The 17,133-nt window shown below is 41.8% G+C and overlaps 1 protein-coding gene across 5 annotated transcripts in view; it reads left to right on the top strand.

Annotated features, from left to right (window-relative positions):
- Nucleotides 1-17,133, top strand: part of LOC149233054 (G protein alpha subunit 1) — a 318,543-nt gene that overhangs the window by 110,681 nt on the left and 190,729 nt on the right. For all 5 annotated transcript variants that reach the window (XM_089379671.1, XM_089379667.1, XM_089379668.1 and 2 more), the window contains 3 exons: nt 15,920-15,957; nt 16,268-16,357; nt 16,500-16,577. In XM_089379671.1, the coding sequence (XP_089235797.1) occupies nt 15,920-15,957; nt 16,268-16,357; nt 16,500-16,577 (206 nt within the window). The remainder of the gene's footprint in view (nt 1-15,919; nt 15,958-16,267; nt 16,358-16,499; nt 16,578-17,133) is intronic.

The following is a 17,133-nucleotide window of genomic DNA, read 5'->3' as shown; positions in this document are numbered from 1 at the left end:
TTTCTGATTTGCCTAGATCGCACAGAGTCGCAGGGCAAAGAGCATACGCAGAAATGAAAGGTATAGATCCGGTAATAAAAAAAGCTAAATAAACCGAAAATCGAAATAAACGGAGAGAAAATAACTGTAAACTGCAAATAAACACTGTATACCTCTAGATCTTAAAAATGACGTAGCTAGGGCTACCGGAAACCTTTTCGCGTGAAACGAAAGGCGTTCCTCACTGGAACAGATGCTCCCAACACAACAGAGCAGTCCTCTCGGCCGAAAGCAGTCATAAAAAGTAGATCTAGGAAACGGTAGTCAGATGCAGTTCTACTGGCTTCAGATTTGGATCACCAACGGACGCGGCCCTCAAATAGCTCTGATACCATGTAGGAATTTATAGGGTAAGTTCCTCAGACAGAACACCAAAGGACACCGCTCACAAACAGATCACAGATCAATACACCAGTATTTTGACGTGGTTAAAACCCTCAAAGAGGGAAACAGTCCACGGCCTGAGCCAACGCGGCCACTTCAGGGAATTTATTAATAAAAGAATGAAAATTTACATATGCTTCTCTCATAGACGGATTACCCTACAAATGACCCTCCATGCTTTTTAAATAGAGATCATGGATCAATCGGGTGTTAAGCCACGGATCAAGTGTCGGTAATACCGTGGAGAGAATGAACCGTCGGATCACTACATATCATGACTGTCGGATTGTAAGTTACAAAATGTACATGGTAAAGAAACACACTTTACCTAACTCTATACCTAACTCTATACTAGACCAAGTTGTACTTAACTATTTCCTATGTGTCGGGATATCCTAACACTAATTACTAATTAACTTATCATTATTTATGATTATTATCATTTACATTATTTCCTATATATTTTATTCATAACACTTGACTACTATACTCAGCGATTCATCCTCCTCATGCTCAAACTTTCTCCCTTCTCATGAGTGTCTCACTCAACAATTAGAATGGAGCTTCTCGGTTGGATTCGTGCCACTATAAAGCCAAGAGAGGGTGTCCTTTGACCTTCCACCTAGCCTCCATGATCAAGGGTTGAGATTTAATCTTGGGCCCTCTTGATTGAATGTCTGTTTTTTAATCTCTCATTGACATTAATAAAGTGCACTTTTCTCATTAACTTTATATCTTATAAAGTTAAATTAAACCCCAAGTCACTTAGGAAAACTTCCCACATGTTATTTCCAAACCTACGTGGAAAATACTTTTCTTAACAAACTTCTATGACTCCCTCTTAGATAGGAAAGTGTTCTTCACCACTCCCATTTTGTCCCGGAAAAATACAAATTATTCCTTTATAAGGGACTTCGTGAGAATGTCCATAACTTGCTCATCAATGGAAATGCATCTCAACTTCACTGCCCCTCTCTAGACATGATCTCAGATGAAATGATATTTGATGTCAATTTGTTTGGACCGATCATGAAATATTGGATTATCCGAGAGTTTGATGCAACTTTTATTATCACAGTATATGGTAGTGGGCTCCAACTATTGTCCAAACAAACTCACCAACAACTTGCGAAGCCATATGGCTTCACAGCTCGCCTTAATAGCTGCGATGTATTACACCTATGCTGAACTCAATGCCACTGACTGTTGTTTCTAGCTGAGCCATGACATAACTGCCAAATCCAAATTGAAGCAACATCCGGAAGTGCTCTTCTAGTCCATTGCATTGCCTACCTAATCTGAATTTGTGTAGCCAACCAAGTGAACTCCATCCTCTTGCACATAGTCTAGTCCATAGTCCACTGTCCCCTGCAAGTATCTCAACACATGTTTTGCTACAACCTAATGCACTCTCCTAGGCTCAACCTGATACTGACAAAGAGTGTTAACAACAAAACACAAGTCTAACCTAGTGTTGATCAATTACATCAACAATCCGATGAGCCGACGATATAAAGTGGGGTCCACAATTCTCCCTCTAATGTGCTAAGCTTCTAGAAGTTGTTGATCATTGGTGTAGCCATAGGCCTGCAAACCTCCATCCCGAATCTCATCATAATATCAACTGCATACTTGCCCAATCCCAAAATTATATGCCCATCCTCCTGCCACACCTCCATCCCCAAGAAATAGTGCATTAGTCTAAGATCCTTCATCTCGTACTTTGAAGCAAGAGCCTGCTTGCAAGCAACTATTAGTCTCTCCTCTCCTGTCATGAACAAGTCATCTATGTACAATACAAGAATGAGGGGCTCTCCTCCAATACAAATATAATACATGTTTGGATCTGCCTCACTCTTTTCGAAACCAATCTACTGCAAGTATCTATCTGTGAATACCAGGCTCGTGGAGCTTGAATCAGTCCATACAATGCCTTCTTTAATCGGCACACATGAGATGCTCTCCCATGAATCTCAAAGCCCTGTGGCTGCTCAATGTACACCTCCTCTTGTAGGAGTCCATTCAGAAACGCTGTCTTCATATCCATCTGATGGATCTTTCACCCCATCTTTGCTGCAATGGAAATCACTGCTCTGATCAAAGTGTATCGAGCAACAGGTGCAAATGTGTCAACTCTCTCCACCTGTGAAAATCCTTGTAGAAAATTCTGAGGCTCTATTGTAGCCCACCTTGGTTTCAATGGTTTTACATGGAAGTTTAATGCCCAACCCACAATTTATTGCATATAAAACTTCAATGCAAGTTACAAGAGAAACACTAAAGGACTACTTCTACTTTTTACTTTCACTTTTCAGCTGATAAAGGAATAAAACAAGCATGCACGAAATTTAAGACACTTGGATTTTTGGTTAAACCCTAACATTGCGAAAACCACAAGGGGAAAACCAGTTTCAATGCAAGTTACAAGAGAAACACTAAAGGACTACTTCTACTTTTTACTTTCACTTTTCAGCTGATAAAGGAATAAAACAAGCATGCACGAAATTTAAGACACTTGGATTTTTGGTTAAACCCTAACATTGCAAAAACCACAAGGGGAAAACCAGTCTTAAGGAGGATTTTGTTTGCTAATATAGAGAAATTTTTACACAACAGTTAATACACTTCAAGTACTTATCTCTCCCTTGAGGTTTGTGCTCAACCTTCTAGAAAATAATGCCTCTGTCCTTGAATCTCATGCCTTTGTCAGACCTCTACACTATGCTTCTGTCAAACCTCTGCCTTGGGATTTACGCTCAGACAATCATTGAAAAATTGAGTTCAACTCTCTGGTAACTCTTGCATATACACATAAATAAATTCCCCAATTTTCTTGCTGTCAGACATACTTAGTTTTCTCAGTATGCATGCCACTGACAACACTCTACCATTAATAGATTTCAAGCTACAAACCAACAATTTCTCCTTTAATGCAGCTTCGTTTTGCTGCTCAAAACTCATGTCGGAGTCTCCTAAATTTCGGGCCTGAGCTTCCTGAAAATTTGCCTTGAAATTCGCGCTAGGGCTGCTACAAAACTTTGGTTTTGACACTAGTCGTCACTTGTTTGGAAAATCGACCCTCTAATGGTGTTTCTCCTTGTTGTGGGTAATCCTTTCCTTTAGCAAACCTTTACATTCACGACCTCCTCCTCTTCTCTAACAAATGCAGATGAAGAATGAGAGAATACTTTGCCTTTTTCCTTCTTTTTAGTCTCATTAGGTTGAGAGAATGGTTTCCCTAAGATCAAGGGTCGAGATTAGATCTCAATTCTCCTTGATCAAGGGTGGTGATCTAATCTCCCACTGACCACCTTTTTATGTCTCCCTGCTCATTAATGAGCTCCCTAGTCACTGTTGAAGAAAGTGTAACTAGGCTTGGTCTTCATAATGACATGATCTTTGTATTTGATGTAATAAAAGGAAATAAATTATTTTTGTAATCTTGCTACTAGGTTTCATGAGCAAGAAGTGTCTCTAGGTAAAAGACTTCTTTTTGATGTCTTTAGGATTTATTTATATGTCAAAGAGTCATGTAATGTGTATAGAAACTCTTCATGAGTTCATGTAAATATGTACAAGTCTTCAATGTTGTGTAATAACCCTCCAAGACCAAGATCAATGCCTCAAAAGCAAGCCTACCAAAGTCTGCAAGCAAAACAAGGGATGTTCAAATCGGCTAGAAAATACACTAAATTAAATAGATGGAAGTAACGTCGGCTCAGTAGAAGAGTCACGATGATTCATAAGTTTATGTCGACTTGCATATATGGGCATAACCACTATAAATACCCATAAAAGGGTCAGCGCAAAAGGGACAAGGACAAAATTCGTATGCCTCTGAAATCTTCGCATATTAGGGCAATCTGCAGTAGGGTTTGACTGCACCTCGTATGGGTTTTAGGTGCAGTCACAACCTCTCTACATGGAGCAACAAATAAACCTTGTATGATGTCACCACAGTGAGTTAAAGTCTTGGCATACCTAGGATCTGAAGGTGTTATCCTCGGATGGAGAGAGCAGAAAAGGATGTATGTGATCCAATGTTTTAAAACTCCGACTCTGACTCCGACTTAGCCGAGGGTCGACTCTGACTCCGACTCCGACTCCGCTGAGGGTCGACTCCGACTCTGACTCCGACTCGGTATCGACTCGGCCAGCTCGATTTCAATGACTTGGTTGTTATAAAAAATACATTAAATATTTATTTTTTATAAAAACACAATCTTAAAGATTTTCATTCATGTTTCCAAACACACAGCATTAGAATATAGATAGAAGACAACATATGATTAAAGTAGGCTCATGAATATATCCATTATATCAAAATGGCACCCAGTGCACTGTCCAATACATACACGATGATGATATAGAGATCAAAACAAAAACACATAACCAAGGAGGCTAGAAATGGCCTCTACAACAAAAGTCTGTGACCAATACTACTGGCTACTGCTAGAGTTGCCAACATCATCTGGCTGAGCGTTACTTGGGAGCGGGAGCGAAAGCAGGGAGCAGGAGCGAAAAAGGGAGCGGGGGGAGCGGGAGCGACATGTTCAGAAGCTCCCAGTTTACGAGCGAATCCCGGAGGAGTTCGACAACCAATGTCACTAACATCAAGGTACATAGAGGGATTGGTGCTCTTGATTAAATACGAGTTCCATATCCTAATACATGACAAAATTCATTGGAAACATTGCAATGCCCCAATCCTGAAACCCTGAAAAACTGATAAGTCTGCTGGGTTTTGAATGAAATCTAAAATTCTACTTTCTCCATATGAAATCCAAAGAGGCCGGAACCACTCTCAAACATCCTGACTCCTGAGTCATTTCATGGTAATCTTAAAAATTTAAGTAAAGGATGAAAATGAAGATCAAGGAGAATGTCACTTTTACTTTAAGAATTTAACATTATCATGTATAGGATATCAATACTAGGGATCAGAGTCAGACAGGGAAGCCCAGGGAGTCCCCCACATCAGAAAAAATAAAAAATAAATAAAAAAAAAAGCGATTTTTGGGGTTCAGTGGCCGCTGTCCGTAACCCGGTTGGGTTGATACGGACTAGGCTGAGCCGGCCGGGTTAATATCGAGCCGATCGAGTTGTGTAACAACTCGGCTGACTTGGTATTAACCCGGTCGGCCGAATTGGTTCAATGGCTGGGTCAATTTTTTTTTGACCGACTCGGACCAACTCGGCCGAGTCGGTTCCGAGCTGGCCGGGTTTAAAAACACTGATGTGATCTGGGAATGTCACTGTCTCATTCTTGGCATATCTATATCGGATAAAGGAAGTAAGACAAATTTTGGATTAGGATGCAATAGATGGACTATCCTCGGCCTACACATATAGTACTATAGAGATCACGTTGGTCTTAAGGATGTTATTCCTGTAGCAGACATCAGTATCGTAGATTATCTAAAGCCTCAGTGATGATCACAGTGATATAAAAACTAGTGCTCTCTTCCTCAATGGTGCATATCTCAACAAAAGGAAGAACGATGATTATCTGTTGATGGACGAAAGGGATCTCCGAATCCTATACTAGCCCTAAACAGTCTCGACATGATTGTGACAGAATCTTGGATATATCATAGTGAGATTTGAACCTGAATATATATATGTCTCGGTGATCACATGATAGGACACAGTCACAATCTCACTATCTCGGCATAAGAAGAAGAAGCAATATTACTGTCTATGAAGGAGATCCAAAATGATATTTCTATAGCAACTTTAGTATCATAACAATGATGAGGGTTTCCAGATATGTCAAGTAATTGCTTTGGTAATAAAGGAGACTATGATAACAATGATAAGTAATGATCTCAATGGAAAAGCTAAGATCACCACTGCGGCAATCCCAAGAGACAATCATGGTGCATTAATGATGTCAACAGTAGTGAAGATGTCAGTGAAGCAGAGGTTCAGCAAGGATGATGATCCCAACAACGTTGAAGAAGAGGATTGATGTCTTGGACTTGGAGAGACAGATTGTGTCAAGGGTCATGGTCTTGGTATTCGTCAATGGAATCTCTATAAGAGGAATTTGCGCATGGGATTTCCTCTCCAAGAGGGAGAGGTTTTGGCGTTAGCAGAAAGCCAAACATTTGTGTTCTTGTCTCTTTTGTTCTTTTGGTAGAAGTTTGATGAAGTAAACAGATTCACTAATAATGAATAGAATATCAAGCTAAGATAAATCTTTTAAATACTTCACAAATTGTTATCATGTAACGAAGAATCAACTCAATTATGCATGCCCTAGATTCTTCAACAATCACTTTAATATTGTTTTTGTACCTTGTACCTTTTTCTCATAAAGTTAACTTAAAGACATCAAGTGAACTTAACAATATAAAGTACATAATACTTTTTGTACCTCATAAAGTGACAATAAGTCACTTGACTATAATAACTCGAAAGGTCACTTAATAAAAATGTGTTCTCATGTGTTTTCCTATGCCAAAGGCAAAAGCACTAGGAAACACGTTCTTGGTACTTTTTCTCAACAAGCCTTTCACCACAAATCATGCTTTGTACTTCTTTGTGTTGCCATTTGCAACATACTTGATCTTATACAGTCACCTAGAAGTCACAATTGACTTCCCCTTCAGTCTCGGTACCACCTCCCAAACATCGTTTATCATGATGGAAGCATACTCTTCCACCATGGCATCTCTCTAGACTTGCTAGTCTGCGACCTCCTTGTTGATTTGTTGTAGCATCAGATGTGCTGTAGGCATGAAAATTGGTGGAGAGGCTAAAGCACATGAGATCTCTAAGACCCAGAAATGGTTTGGGGAAATTCCACCCAGTTGGAGAGATATTAAAATAATTAATATTTTTAATGGAGTTCCTAAGTCTAAACTTTGGAAAAATAAAATAGTAATGGGCATTGTTGAAGTTTCTAAGTCTAATAGCTAGAAACCTCCACGTTCTTTCTGATTTATTCCTTCCTACTTGTTCTAATTAATTAACAAGTTATTTACCATGTAAATACTGAAAATAAACACAAGTACATGCTCAACACATTACAGATCATCAACTGAAGGAAACGAAAACAAGCACACAAATGACACCGTTATTTTTGGACTAATGTCCCTGGAAAAACCCAATGCGGGAAAATCGGTGCAGCTATTTGAGGGTTTGATTTATTAAGCAGTTTCAGAATACAATCTAGGTGCCAAATCCAGCTCACTCAACAGAGAACAATCTCGGCAATAGTACCTCTCCTTCGGAGACAGATGCTTTGACTGAAACCCCAGATAAACACTCTGGTAGCTCCTCTGCTCCAATCTGCCCCACGAAAAAACCCCATTGTCAGCCTCTTCTGCCCTCTGCGTCAGCTTTCCCGACAGTTCCCGCTGTTCCCGGCAGTTTCGGCTTTTGACCTCTGCGTCAGCTTTCCCAGTAGTTCCCGACAGTTCCAGCTTCTGCTCTCTGTGTCAACTTTCCCGGCAGTTCCCGACAGTTCCAGCTATTCTCGACAGTTCTGGCTTCTACCCCTTGCGTCAACTTTCCCGGCTGTTCCAGCAGTTCTCAACAGTTCCGGCTGTTCCCGGCAATTCCAGCTTCTGCCCTCTGCGTCAGCTTTCTCGACAGTTCCAGCTTCTGCTCTTTGCGTCAAGTTTTTCGACAGTTCCGACAGTTCCTGGCATTTCCGGCTTCTGCCCTCTGCATTAGCTTTCCTAGCAGTTCCGGCCTCTGCCCTCTGTCAGCGTTCCTGGCTGTAGCGCTCATCCTCCCGACATTGTCTCTGCCTCTCTGCTTCTGTATTCACTACCCTTCAGCTGTAACTCCAGATCACTCTCAACTTTGTCAGCAAACCCAGCCCCAGAAAGTTGAAATCTTGATCTCTTGGTGTGTTCTCCAAGTGACCCTCAAGCCTCCTCTTATACTTTTCTCATTGACAGATCAACGACCAAGGTTAAGTCCCTAATCAACGGCTAAGATTAGATCTGGCTTGATCCATGACTTTTGGACCATTCTAACACAATTTTATATTAATTCACATTAATATTTTAATTTCCCTAAGTGTAGACTTAGGGACTCCATTAAAAATATTAATTATTTTAATATCTCCCAAACTGTTTAGAATCTGCCCAAACCCTTTCTGGGTATTGACGATCTTATGTGCCTTAGCCTCTTCACCAATTTTCGTGGCTAGAGCACATCCGATGCTACCCCAAATCAACACTCCCTCTTAGTGAGGACTATGCTCTAGTAATACTCCTCACTGAGCATCACTCTGATCATCCGACATCGGTCCCTGTGCTGATGCTAGACCTGCTGCCCAACATCCTCTGCACGGCTGCATTCTGTACTGCTACCCATGGCCTTGCCATTGCCACTGCTGCATCTGTATTGCAACTCCTACATCCGTGCTGCTGCCCATGGCCTTGCTACTACCACTACTGCATTTGCACTGCAAGCCCTCTCATCATGCTGCATCATGCTGCCCATAGCACTACCATTGCTAACCGCTGCACTACAACTCAGTTATTGAGAAGTAAGTCACTCATCTCCCAACTCTAACATCTCCGTCAGGCTAGAAACACTCCTGATGCTGAAGCTCCCTCTGTCACTGACAAGTGTTCCCTCTCTGACCTCTGCGTTGCTGCAACAACTCCATGCATCTTGCATCGTTGCACACCTCTCTGTGCCATCCTGCATTGGTGCAACACTCCCGTGCCTCTCGCATTGTTGCAGCCTACTAGCCTCGCGCTGTCTTTGGAATTCTACACTGTAGCTGAAAACCCATGAAGCTAAAAACTCCCTCTGTCACTGACAAGTGCTCCCTCTCTGACCTCTGTGCTACTGCAACTACTCAATGCATCTCGCGCCGTTGCACACCTCTCTATGCCATCCTGTACGGGTGCAACAGTCCCGTGCTTCTCGAACTGCTACCTCACACTATCTTGGAAATCCTGAACTGTAGCTCCCTCTGTCGCTCCAGCGTCATCCGTCTCTATTGACATCCGCTAGTGCTGCTACTCCTCATCGGGGCTCCCGTAGCAAGGTGTAATACAAGAGGTTGGGTACCTCGAGGATCCTGCCCCTCATCGCCTGTAGTCCATATGACTACAACTCGATGTCTCCCCACTTTCACTCAAGTGGCGTGTGAGCACTCACGGCACAGTCATCATCTGTCTCCTCTGTCGACTCCTCCGAGTCTCTCTGCTTCCCGACTGGAAGTTCTCGGTTTGACTCCTGCTGAGTCTCTCCACTTCTCGTTTGGAAGTTTTCGGTTCGACTCCTGCTGAGTCTCTTTACTTCCCGTCTAGAAGTTCTCGGTTCGACTCTTGCTGAGCCTCTCTACTTCCCATCTAGAAGTTCTCGGTACGACTCTTGTTGAGTCTCTCTACTTCTTGTCTGGAAATTCTCTTCTAGACTCCCTCTGAGTCCTGATTTCCCTCCTGGAAATCCTTATGCCCATGTCGAGGTGCCCCCCACTCTGATCGTATGTGCAGCCACAACACTGATTCGGGCCTCCAGCTCCACTATGCAACTTACCCGTAACCTCCTAAACCCTAATAGCCTGAAGGTGAGAGCTCCTAGGCTCTGCGCAGTCCCGACACCGACAAACTAGCTTCCTCAACCAACTGCGTTAGCCCTCATGGCCTTTGCGTGAGCCTATCTTTGCCTCCCTCAGCGTCTTCTTGGCTCACTGCGTCACCCCTCCCTTGCTGTTTGTTGCTAGGAACAATTTCTGTCACTCGGGGAAAACTGTTTTTAGCTGCTGCTGTTCTGCTCTGCTGATGTCCTCAGTTCTCCTGTGATCTGCAACCACCCTCTGATACCATGTTGGAATTTCTAAGTCTAACTGTTAGAAACCCTTCACGTACTTTCTGATTTATTCCTTCCTACCTGTTCTGATTAATTTACAAGTTATTTACAAAATAAATACTGAAAATAAACACAAGTACATGCTCAACACATTACAGATCATCAACTGAAGGAAACAAAAACAAGCACACAAATGACATCGTTATTTTTGGACTAATGTCCCTGGAAAAACCCAATGCGGGAAAACCGGTGCAGCTATTTGAGGGTTTGATTTTTTAAGCAGTTTCAGAATACAATCTATGTGCCAAATCCGACTCACCCAACAAAGAAAAATCTCGGCAATAGCACCTCTCAATCTGAGACAGATGTTCTCGCTGAAACTCTGGATAAACACTCTGGTAGCTCCTCTGCTCCAATATGCTCCACGAAAAACCCCAACGTCAGCCTCTAGGGACTGCGTTAGCCTCTTCTGCACATTGCGTTAGCTTTCCCAGTAGTTCCCAGCAGTTTTGGCTTTTGCCCTTTGCGTCAACTTTCCTAGCAGCAGTTCTGGCTGTTCCCAACAGTTCTGTCTTCTGCCCTCTGTGTCAGCTTTTTCGGCTCTTCTGGCAGTTCTTGGTAGTTCCGACTGTTCCCAACAGTTTTGTCTTCCGTCCTCTGCGTCAGCTTTCCCGGCTGTTCTGGCTTCTGCCCTCTGCGTCAGCTTTCCTAGCTGTTCTGGCAGTTCCTGATAGTTCTCGACAGTTTTGACTGTTCTCGACAATTCCAGTTTCTGCCCTCTGCGTTAGTTTTCCCGGCTGTTGTGCTGATCCTCCCAACACTATCTCTGCCTCTCTGCTTCTGTATTCATTGCCCCTTAGCTGCAACTCTGGTCACTCTCTCAACTTTCTCAACAAACCTAGCCCCAGAAAGTCGAAATCTTGATCTCTTGGTGTATTCTCGAAGTGACCCTCAAGCCTCCTCTTATACTTTTCTCGTTGACAAATCAACGACCGAGATTAAGTCCCTAATCAACGGCTAAGATTAGATCTGGCTTGATCCATGACTTTTGGACCATTCTAACACATTTTTATATTAATTCACATTAATATTTTATTTTCCCTAAGTTTAGACTTAGGGACTGCATTAAAATATTAATTATTTTAATATCGCCCCAACTGTTTAGAATCTGCCCAAATCCTTTCTGGCATTGGAGATCTTGTGTGCTTTAGCCTCTCCACCAATATTCATCGCTAGAGCACATCCGATGCTACCCGGAATCAACATCGATGTCTCCCCACTTCCGCTCAAGTGGTGTGTGAGCAGTCATGGCACACGGAACAGAAAGGATCTTGGCCTTCCAAATGACAAAGTTGGATGCCTCATCCAACCTGTCTTGATCCCTCAGTCCATTCAAGGCCATCTCTTTGCTCTTCTTGTTGACTCCTCCGAGTCTCTCTACTTCCCACCTGGAAGTTCTCTGTTCGACTCCTGCTGAGTCTACTTCCCGTCTAGAAGTTCTCTGTTCGACTCCTGCTGAGTCTCTCTACTTCCTGCTTGGAAGTTCTCGGTCCGAATCCTGCTGAGTCTCTCTACTTCCTGCTTGGAAGTTCTCGGTCCGACTCCTGCTGAGTCTCTCCACTTCCCGTCTGGAAGTTCTTGGTTCGACTCTTGCTGAGTCTCTCCACTTCCCATCTAGAAGTTCTCCTTTCGTCTCCTCCTGAGTCTCTTTAGTTCCCGTCTGGAAGTTCTTTTCTGGACTGCCTTTCAGTCCCGATTTACCACCTGGAAATCCTTCTGCCAACGTCAATTTGCCCCTCGGATTGCCTGTGCAACAATAACATCGATCCAGATTCCTTGGCTAGAAATCCCCCTCGGCAACAACTCCCTTCACCTTGGCCTTGCCCTATTAGGTACTGTTCTGACTACAGTACCCCACCAACTCCACTCTGCAACTTACCCACAGCCTCCTAAACCCCAACAAACTGAAGGTTAGAGCTCCTAGGCTCTGCACAATCCTGGCACCAGCAAATCAGTGTCCTCAACCAACTGCGTTAGCCCTCCTGGCCTTTGCGTGGCTCTGCGTGAGCCTATCTTTGCCTCCCTCAGCCTCTGTGCTGCCTCTCCCTGGCTCAATCTTGATGACGCAGGCACTGCGTCACCCCTTCCTTGCTGCTACTCTGCTAGGAACAACTTCTGTCACTCAGGACAACTATTTTTGCTGTTGTTGCTCTGTTTGGTTGATGTCCTCATTTCTCCTGTGATCTGCAACCACGCTCTGATGCCATGTTGAAGTTTCTAAGTTTAACAGTTATGAACCCTCCATGTACTTTCTGATTGATTTCTTCCTACTTGTTCTAATTAATTAACAAGTTATTTACCATGTAAATACTGAAAATAAACACAAGTACATGCTCAAGACATTACAAATCATCAACTGAAGGAAACAGAAACAAGCACACAAGTGACACTGTTATTTTTGGACTAATGTCCCCGGAAAAACCCAATGCGGGAAAATCGGTGCAGCTATCTGAGGGTTTGATTTATTAAGCAGTTTTAGAATACAATCTAGGTGCCAAATCTGGCTCGCCCAACAAGGAAAAATCTTGGCAGTAGTACCTCTCCTTCGGAGACAGATGCTCTGGCTGAAACCCTGGATAAACACTCCTGCAGCTCCTCAGCGCCAATCTGTCACACGAAAAAACCCCAATGTCAGCCTCTAGGGACTGCGTCAGCCTCTTTTGCCCTCTGCGCCAGCTTTCCCGGCAGTTCCGGCAGTTTCGGCAGTTTCGGCTTTTGCCCTCTGCGTCAGCTTTCCCGGCAATTCCAGCTTCTGCCCTCTTCGTCAACTTTCCTGGTAGTTCGAGCAGTTCTTGCTATTCCCGGCAGTTTCGGCTTCTGCCCTTTGCGTCAGCTTTCCCGGCTGTTCCGGTAGTTCCTGGTAGTTCTGGTTGTTCCCGACAGTTCCGACTTCTGTCCTCTGTGTCAGTTTTCCAGGAAGTTCCGACTATTCCCTGCAGTTCCGGCTTCTGCCCTCTGTGTCAACTTTCCCTGCAGTTCCGATAGTTCCTGGTAGTTTCGGCTTTTGCCCTCTGCGTCAGCTTTCCCGACTGCTGCACTGATCCTCCCGACACTATCTTTGCCTCTCTGCTTCTGTATTCACTGCCCCTCAGCTGCAACTCCAGATCACTCTTTCAACTTTATCAGCGAACCCAGCCCCAGAAAGTTGAAATCTTGATCTCTTGGTGTGTTTTCAAAGTGACCCTCAAGCCTCCTGTTATACTTTTCTCATTGACAGATCAACAGTTGAGATTAAGTCCTTACTCAGCGACTAAGATTAGATCTGGCTTGATCCATGACTTTTGGACCATTCTAACACAATTTTATGTTAATTCACATTAATATTTTAATTTCCCTAAGTTTAGACTTAGGGACTCCATTAAAAATATCAATTATTTTAATATCTCCCAAACTGTTTAGAATCTGCACAAACCCTTTCTAGATATTGGAGATCTCATGTGCTTTAGCCTCTCCACCAATTTTCGTGGCTAGAGCACATCTGATGCTACCCCAAATCAACAAGTATTAATATAAAACTGGGTGAGAATGTTCTAAATGACATGGATCAAGCCAAATCTATTCTTAGCCGTTGATTAGAGACTTAATCTCGGCCGTTGAAGACTCAATAGGAAAAGCATAAGAGGAGGCTTGAGAGTCAATTGGAGATACACCAAATTGATTAGTCAGTTCGATTTTCTAGAGCGGGCTTTGCTGAGAGAATCGAACCAGTGATCTCAAATTTTGAGCCACAAAACTGTCCCCAAATCAGCTGTACAACCTGCCTCGAAGTGCATGCACTCTGTTGTCCAAATTGTAGATCTTGTATGAGCTGTACAGCCATCAAATCAGTGCCAAAAATTGCCTTGAAATGTATGCAACAGTTGCTGTATGGTACTGCACTCCCTTGGAAAATTTTGCCACTTTTTTTGCCTTGATTTTTGTGCTCTTTAGCTACTGTATGGACTGCTTATTCTCAGCTGTACAGTCTGCAATTAATTCTAACACTGCATTGGGATTTGTGCCCGCACTCTTGTCTTGTAAACCATGCCCCTTGACTGCTATACTCAGCAATTCGTCCTCCTTTCTTCAGCTTGAAATTTCTCCCATCTCATGAGTTTGTCACTCAACAATTAGAATGGGGCTTCTACTTGTGATTCGTGCCACTATAAAGCGAAGTGAAGGTGTCCTTTCGCCTTAGACCTAGCCTTCAAGAACAGGGGCTGAGATTTAATCTGGGCCCTCTTGATCAAATGGATGTATTTTAATCTCTCATTGACATCAATAAAGTGCACTTTTTTCATTAATTTTATATCTCGTAAAGTTAAATTAAACCCCAATTCACTTTAGGAAAATTTAACACATGCTAGCTCCAAGCCTATGTGGAAAGCACTTTTCCTAGCTAACTTCTAACACTATAGCTCATCAAATAAAGGAATTACAAGCTGAAATGAAGCTGTAACCTTCTAACCATCTTCGAGGACAAAGCATTTTTTAAGAGGGAGGACCAGGAATACATAAACTACATTACATGGTAATAATACATTTCATAATAAATAATAATAATAAATTCAATGGTCATCAGTTATGTCTTTTCAGTATATGATCATTCAATGTTTATATAAAACATCACATGTTTACATCAGTCATCAAAATCATATATTAATCAATTATTGATCTTCTATGCATTTCAACTCTTTGTTCCTCTTATTTTAGATATTTTCTAGTTAATGGACAGGTTTGTTTATAACATTCTGACATAGTCAAGGAGAGATTTTTCGATGAGCAGTTTGATATGGAAAGGGTAATTTTTTCATGTTCGAAAGCTTAGGTTAGAGGAATCACTTTTTTGCAATATATTTTGTAATTGGTGATCTCATGAGCTGCTGAGTGTCTTAAGGCATATTGAGTTGGTTGCCATTGAGTTGTCCTGGCTTTTGTAAGGAAATATTGTTACTAATTTAAGCCAGGTGTCCAACAAAAACGGGTCTGGGATTTTTCCTTAGCCAAAGACTTAAAATGATCTGAGTGGCATGAATTAGCTATTAGAAAAAGTCATATGGTCATGATAAAAAGTCCCAGGTGCATGAAATGCTTGTTTTACCATTTCTTACTCTCTTCTATGATCAATCACTTGTATCTCGTTTTCTTTTGGTATTCATGAACAACCATCATACTTCCTCATTATAAATGTGATTTGCTGTATCTTCTAGTTCCATTGACCTATTCTTTTGGTCACTTGTGGAAATTAGTAAAATTGTCTCATCTTATCTTATCTAGACTTGTGTATTAGAATTGCTGTTCCTAGAAACTAATAAATTCACGTTCATTTGTTTTAAATTGTGGAATATGAAAATAATTCCAGTGAATGAGGCAAGTTAGTCTTAGAGAGCTGATTGAGAAAGAGGCAAGTTAGTCTTAGAGAGCTGATTGAGAAAGTTTCTCTCTTTATTGTTTCCATTCATTTTTAAGGTTAAGGCTGGTGTCTTTATTTCATTGACCATCCATAAAAATCAGGAGAATGACAAATTGTAAATATTATGCATGAACTGTGTTCTTCTTTGGTTAATGTGTTGTTTGATTTGTTCTTTAGTCATACAATGGTCATTAGTTTCTTTTTTTCCTCGCATTGTGATGACTGATAGTAATTTTATGCCCAAATCTATTGCTATAGGTGCTGGAGAGTCTGGAAAGTCGACAATTTTTAAACAAGTAAGTTAATCTGCTTTGACATTATTCACTTTGAGGCTCAAAGTTCTTTGTGGCTCCCAGATTTGTATCTCCCTACTGGTCACTAGACTGTAGTTTCTAGGTCTTAGATCTCACAGAATAGTTCTCTTTTATAGGAGTTGCATTCGCACTCCAACTTGTGTATTGATTCTGATGTAGCTAGCTGTCCCTTTGACCTAGTGATAGTCATTCATTGGACATTAATAAAATTTGATTATATTATGTCATCTTATCTTTCTTCATTCATTCTCTTTGTTTCACCTTATGTTTACTTGAATTGTTCTGCTTGCAGATAAAGCTTTTGTTTCAAACAGGCTTTGATGAAGCGGAGCGAGGGAACTACATATCAGTGATCCACGCAAACGCCTATCAGTCAATTAAAGTATGCAGTACTGGAAAGGGTGTGTTTGTTTTTTGCCCATCTGCATGTCATTAGATATCTAGAATTGATGGGATGGAGTGACTTGCTTTGTTGGTGTCATGATCAATGTGAATAGCTCTTAACCTTAATTTTTGTTTTGCAGATATTATATGATGGTTCCAAGGAACTTGCTGAAAGTGAAGGAGAGTTCTCAAAATATGCTATAAGCCCTGAAAACAAGGTTAGTGAACATATCCTGATTCTCTTGGTTCCATGATAATCCATGAAACTTTGATGAGCTATTAGATAACTGTGTTGCTGAAACTTAAATTTGATTTATATGCAGATGCATTCATTTAGTTGTCTTTTCTCAGTCCCATTGGTGATCATAGAGATTATTCATTTCAGATAAACAGAGAACATCTCTCTCTTATCCAGTCCATCCCACCCTCCGTTTGTATCTTTGCAGTTACACCACTGTCTTAGACTGTCCCACCCTCCCTTTGTATCTTTGCAGTTACACCACTGTTGTATATTTTGTGTTTCTCTGGTCAGACTCAGAGATTCACTTAGCTATATGTATTCTTATGATGTACTCCTCTCTCTCTCTCTCTTGCTTCCGGCATTTATAGGAGCTGCTGTCACACTCGCACATTATACTCACACTGTACAATCTTTTTAGTCCCGTTGATTTGTTGTCGGTCAGATTGTACAGACACGGTGCGTGTTGGGTCCCTATAATACTAGTGATTACCCCATTACTATTTTAGTTATACCCCTTATTTGTATTGTTGTGC

The sequence above is a fragment of the Pinus tabuliformis genome, chromosome J, assembly GCF_031772625.1.
Source record: "Pinus tabuliformis cultivar Carrire ecotype Pingquan chromosome J, CPIR1, whole genome shotgun sequence".
Lineage (NCBI taxonomy): Eukaryota > Viridiplantae > Streptophyta > Pinopsida > Pinales > Pinaceae > Pinus > Pinus tabuliformis.
The sequence above is the reverse complement of the archived record's forward strand: the minus strand, read 5'-3'. Positions and strand labels throughout refer to the sequence as shown.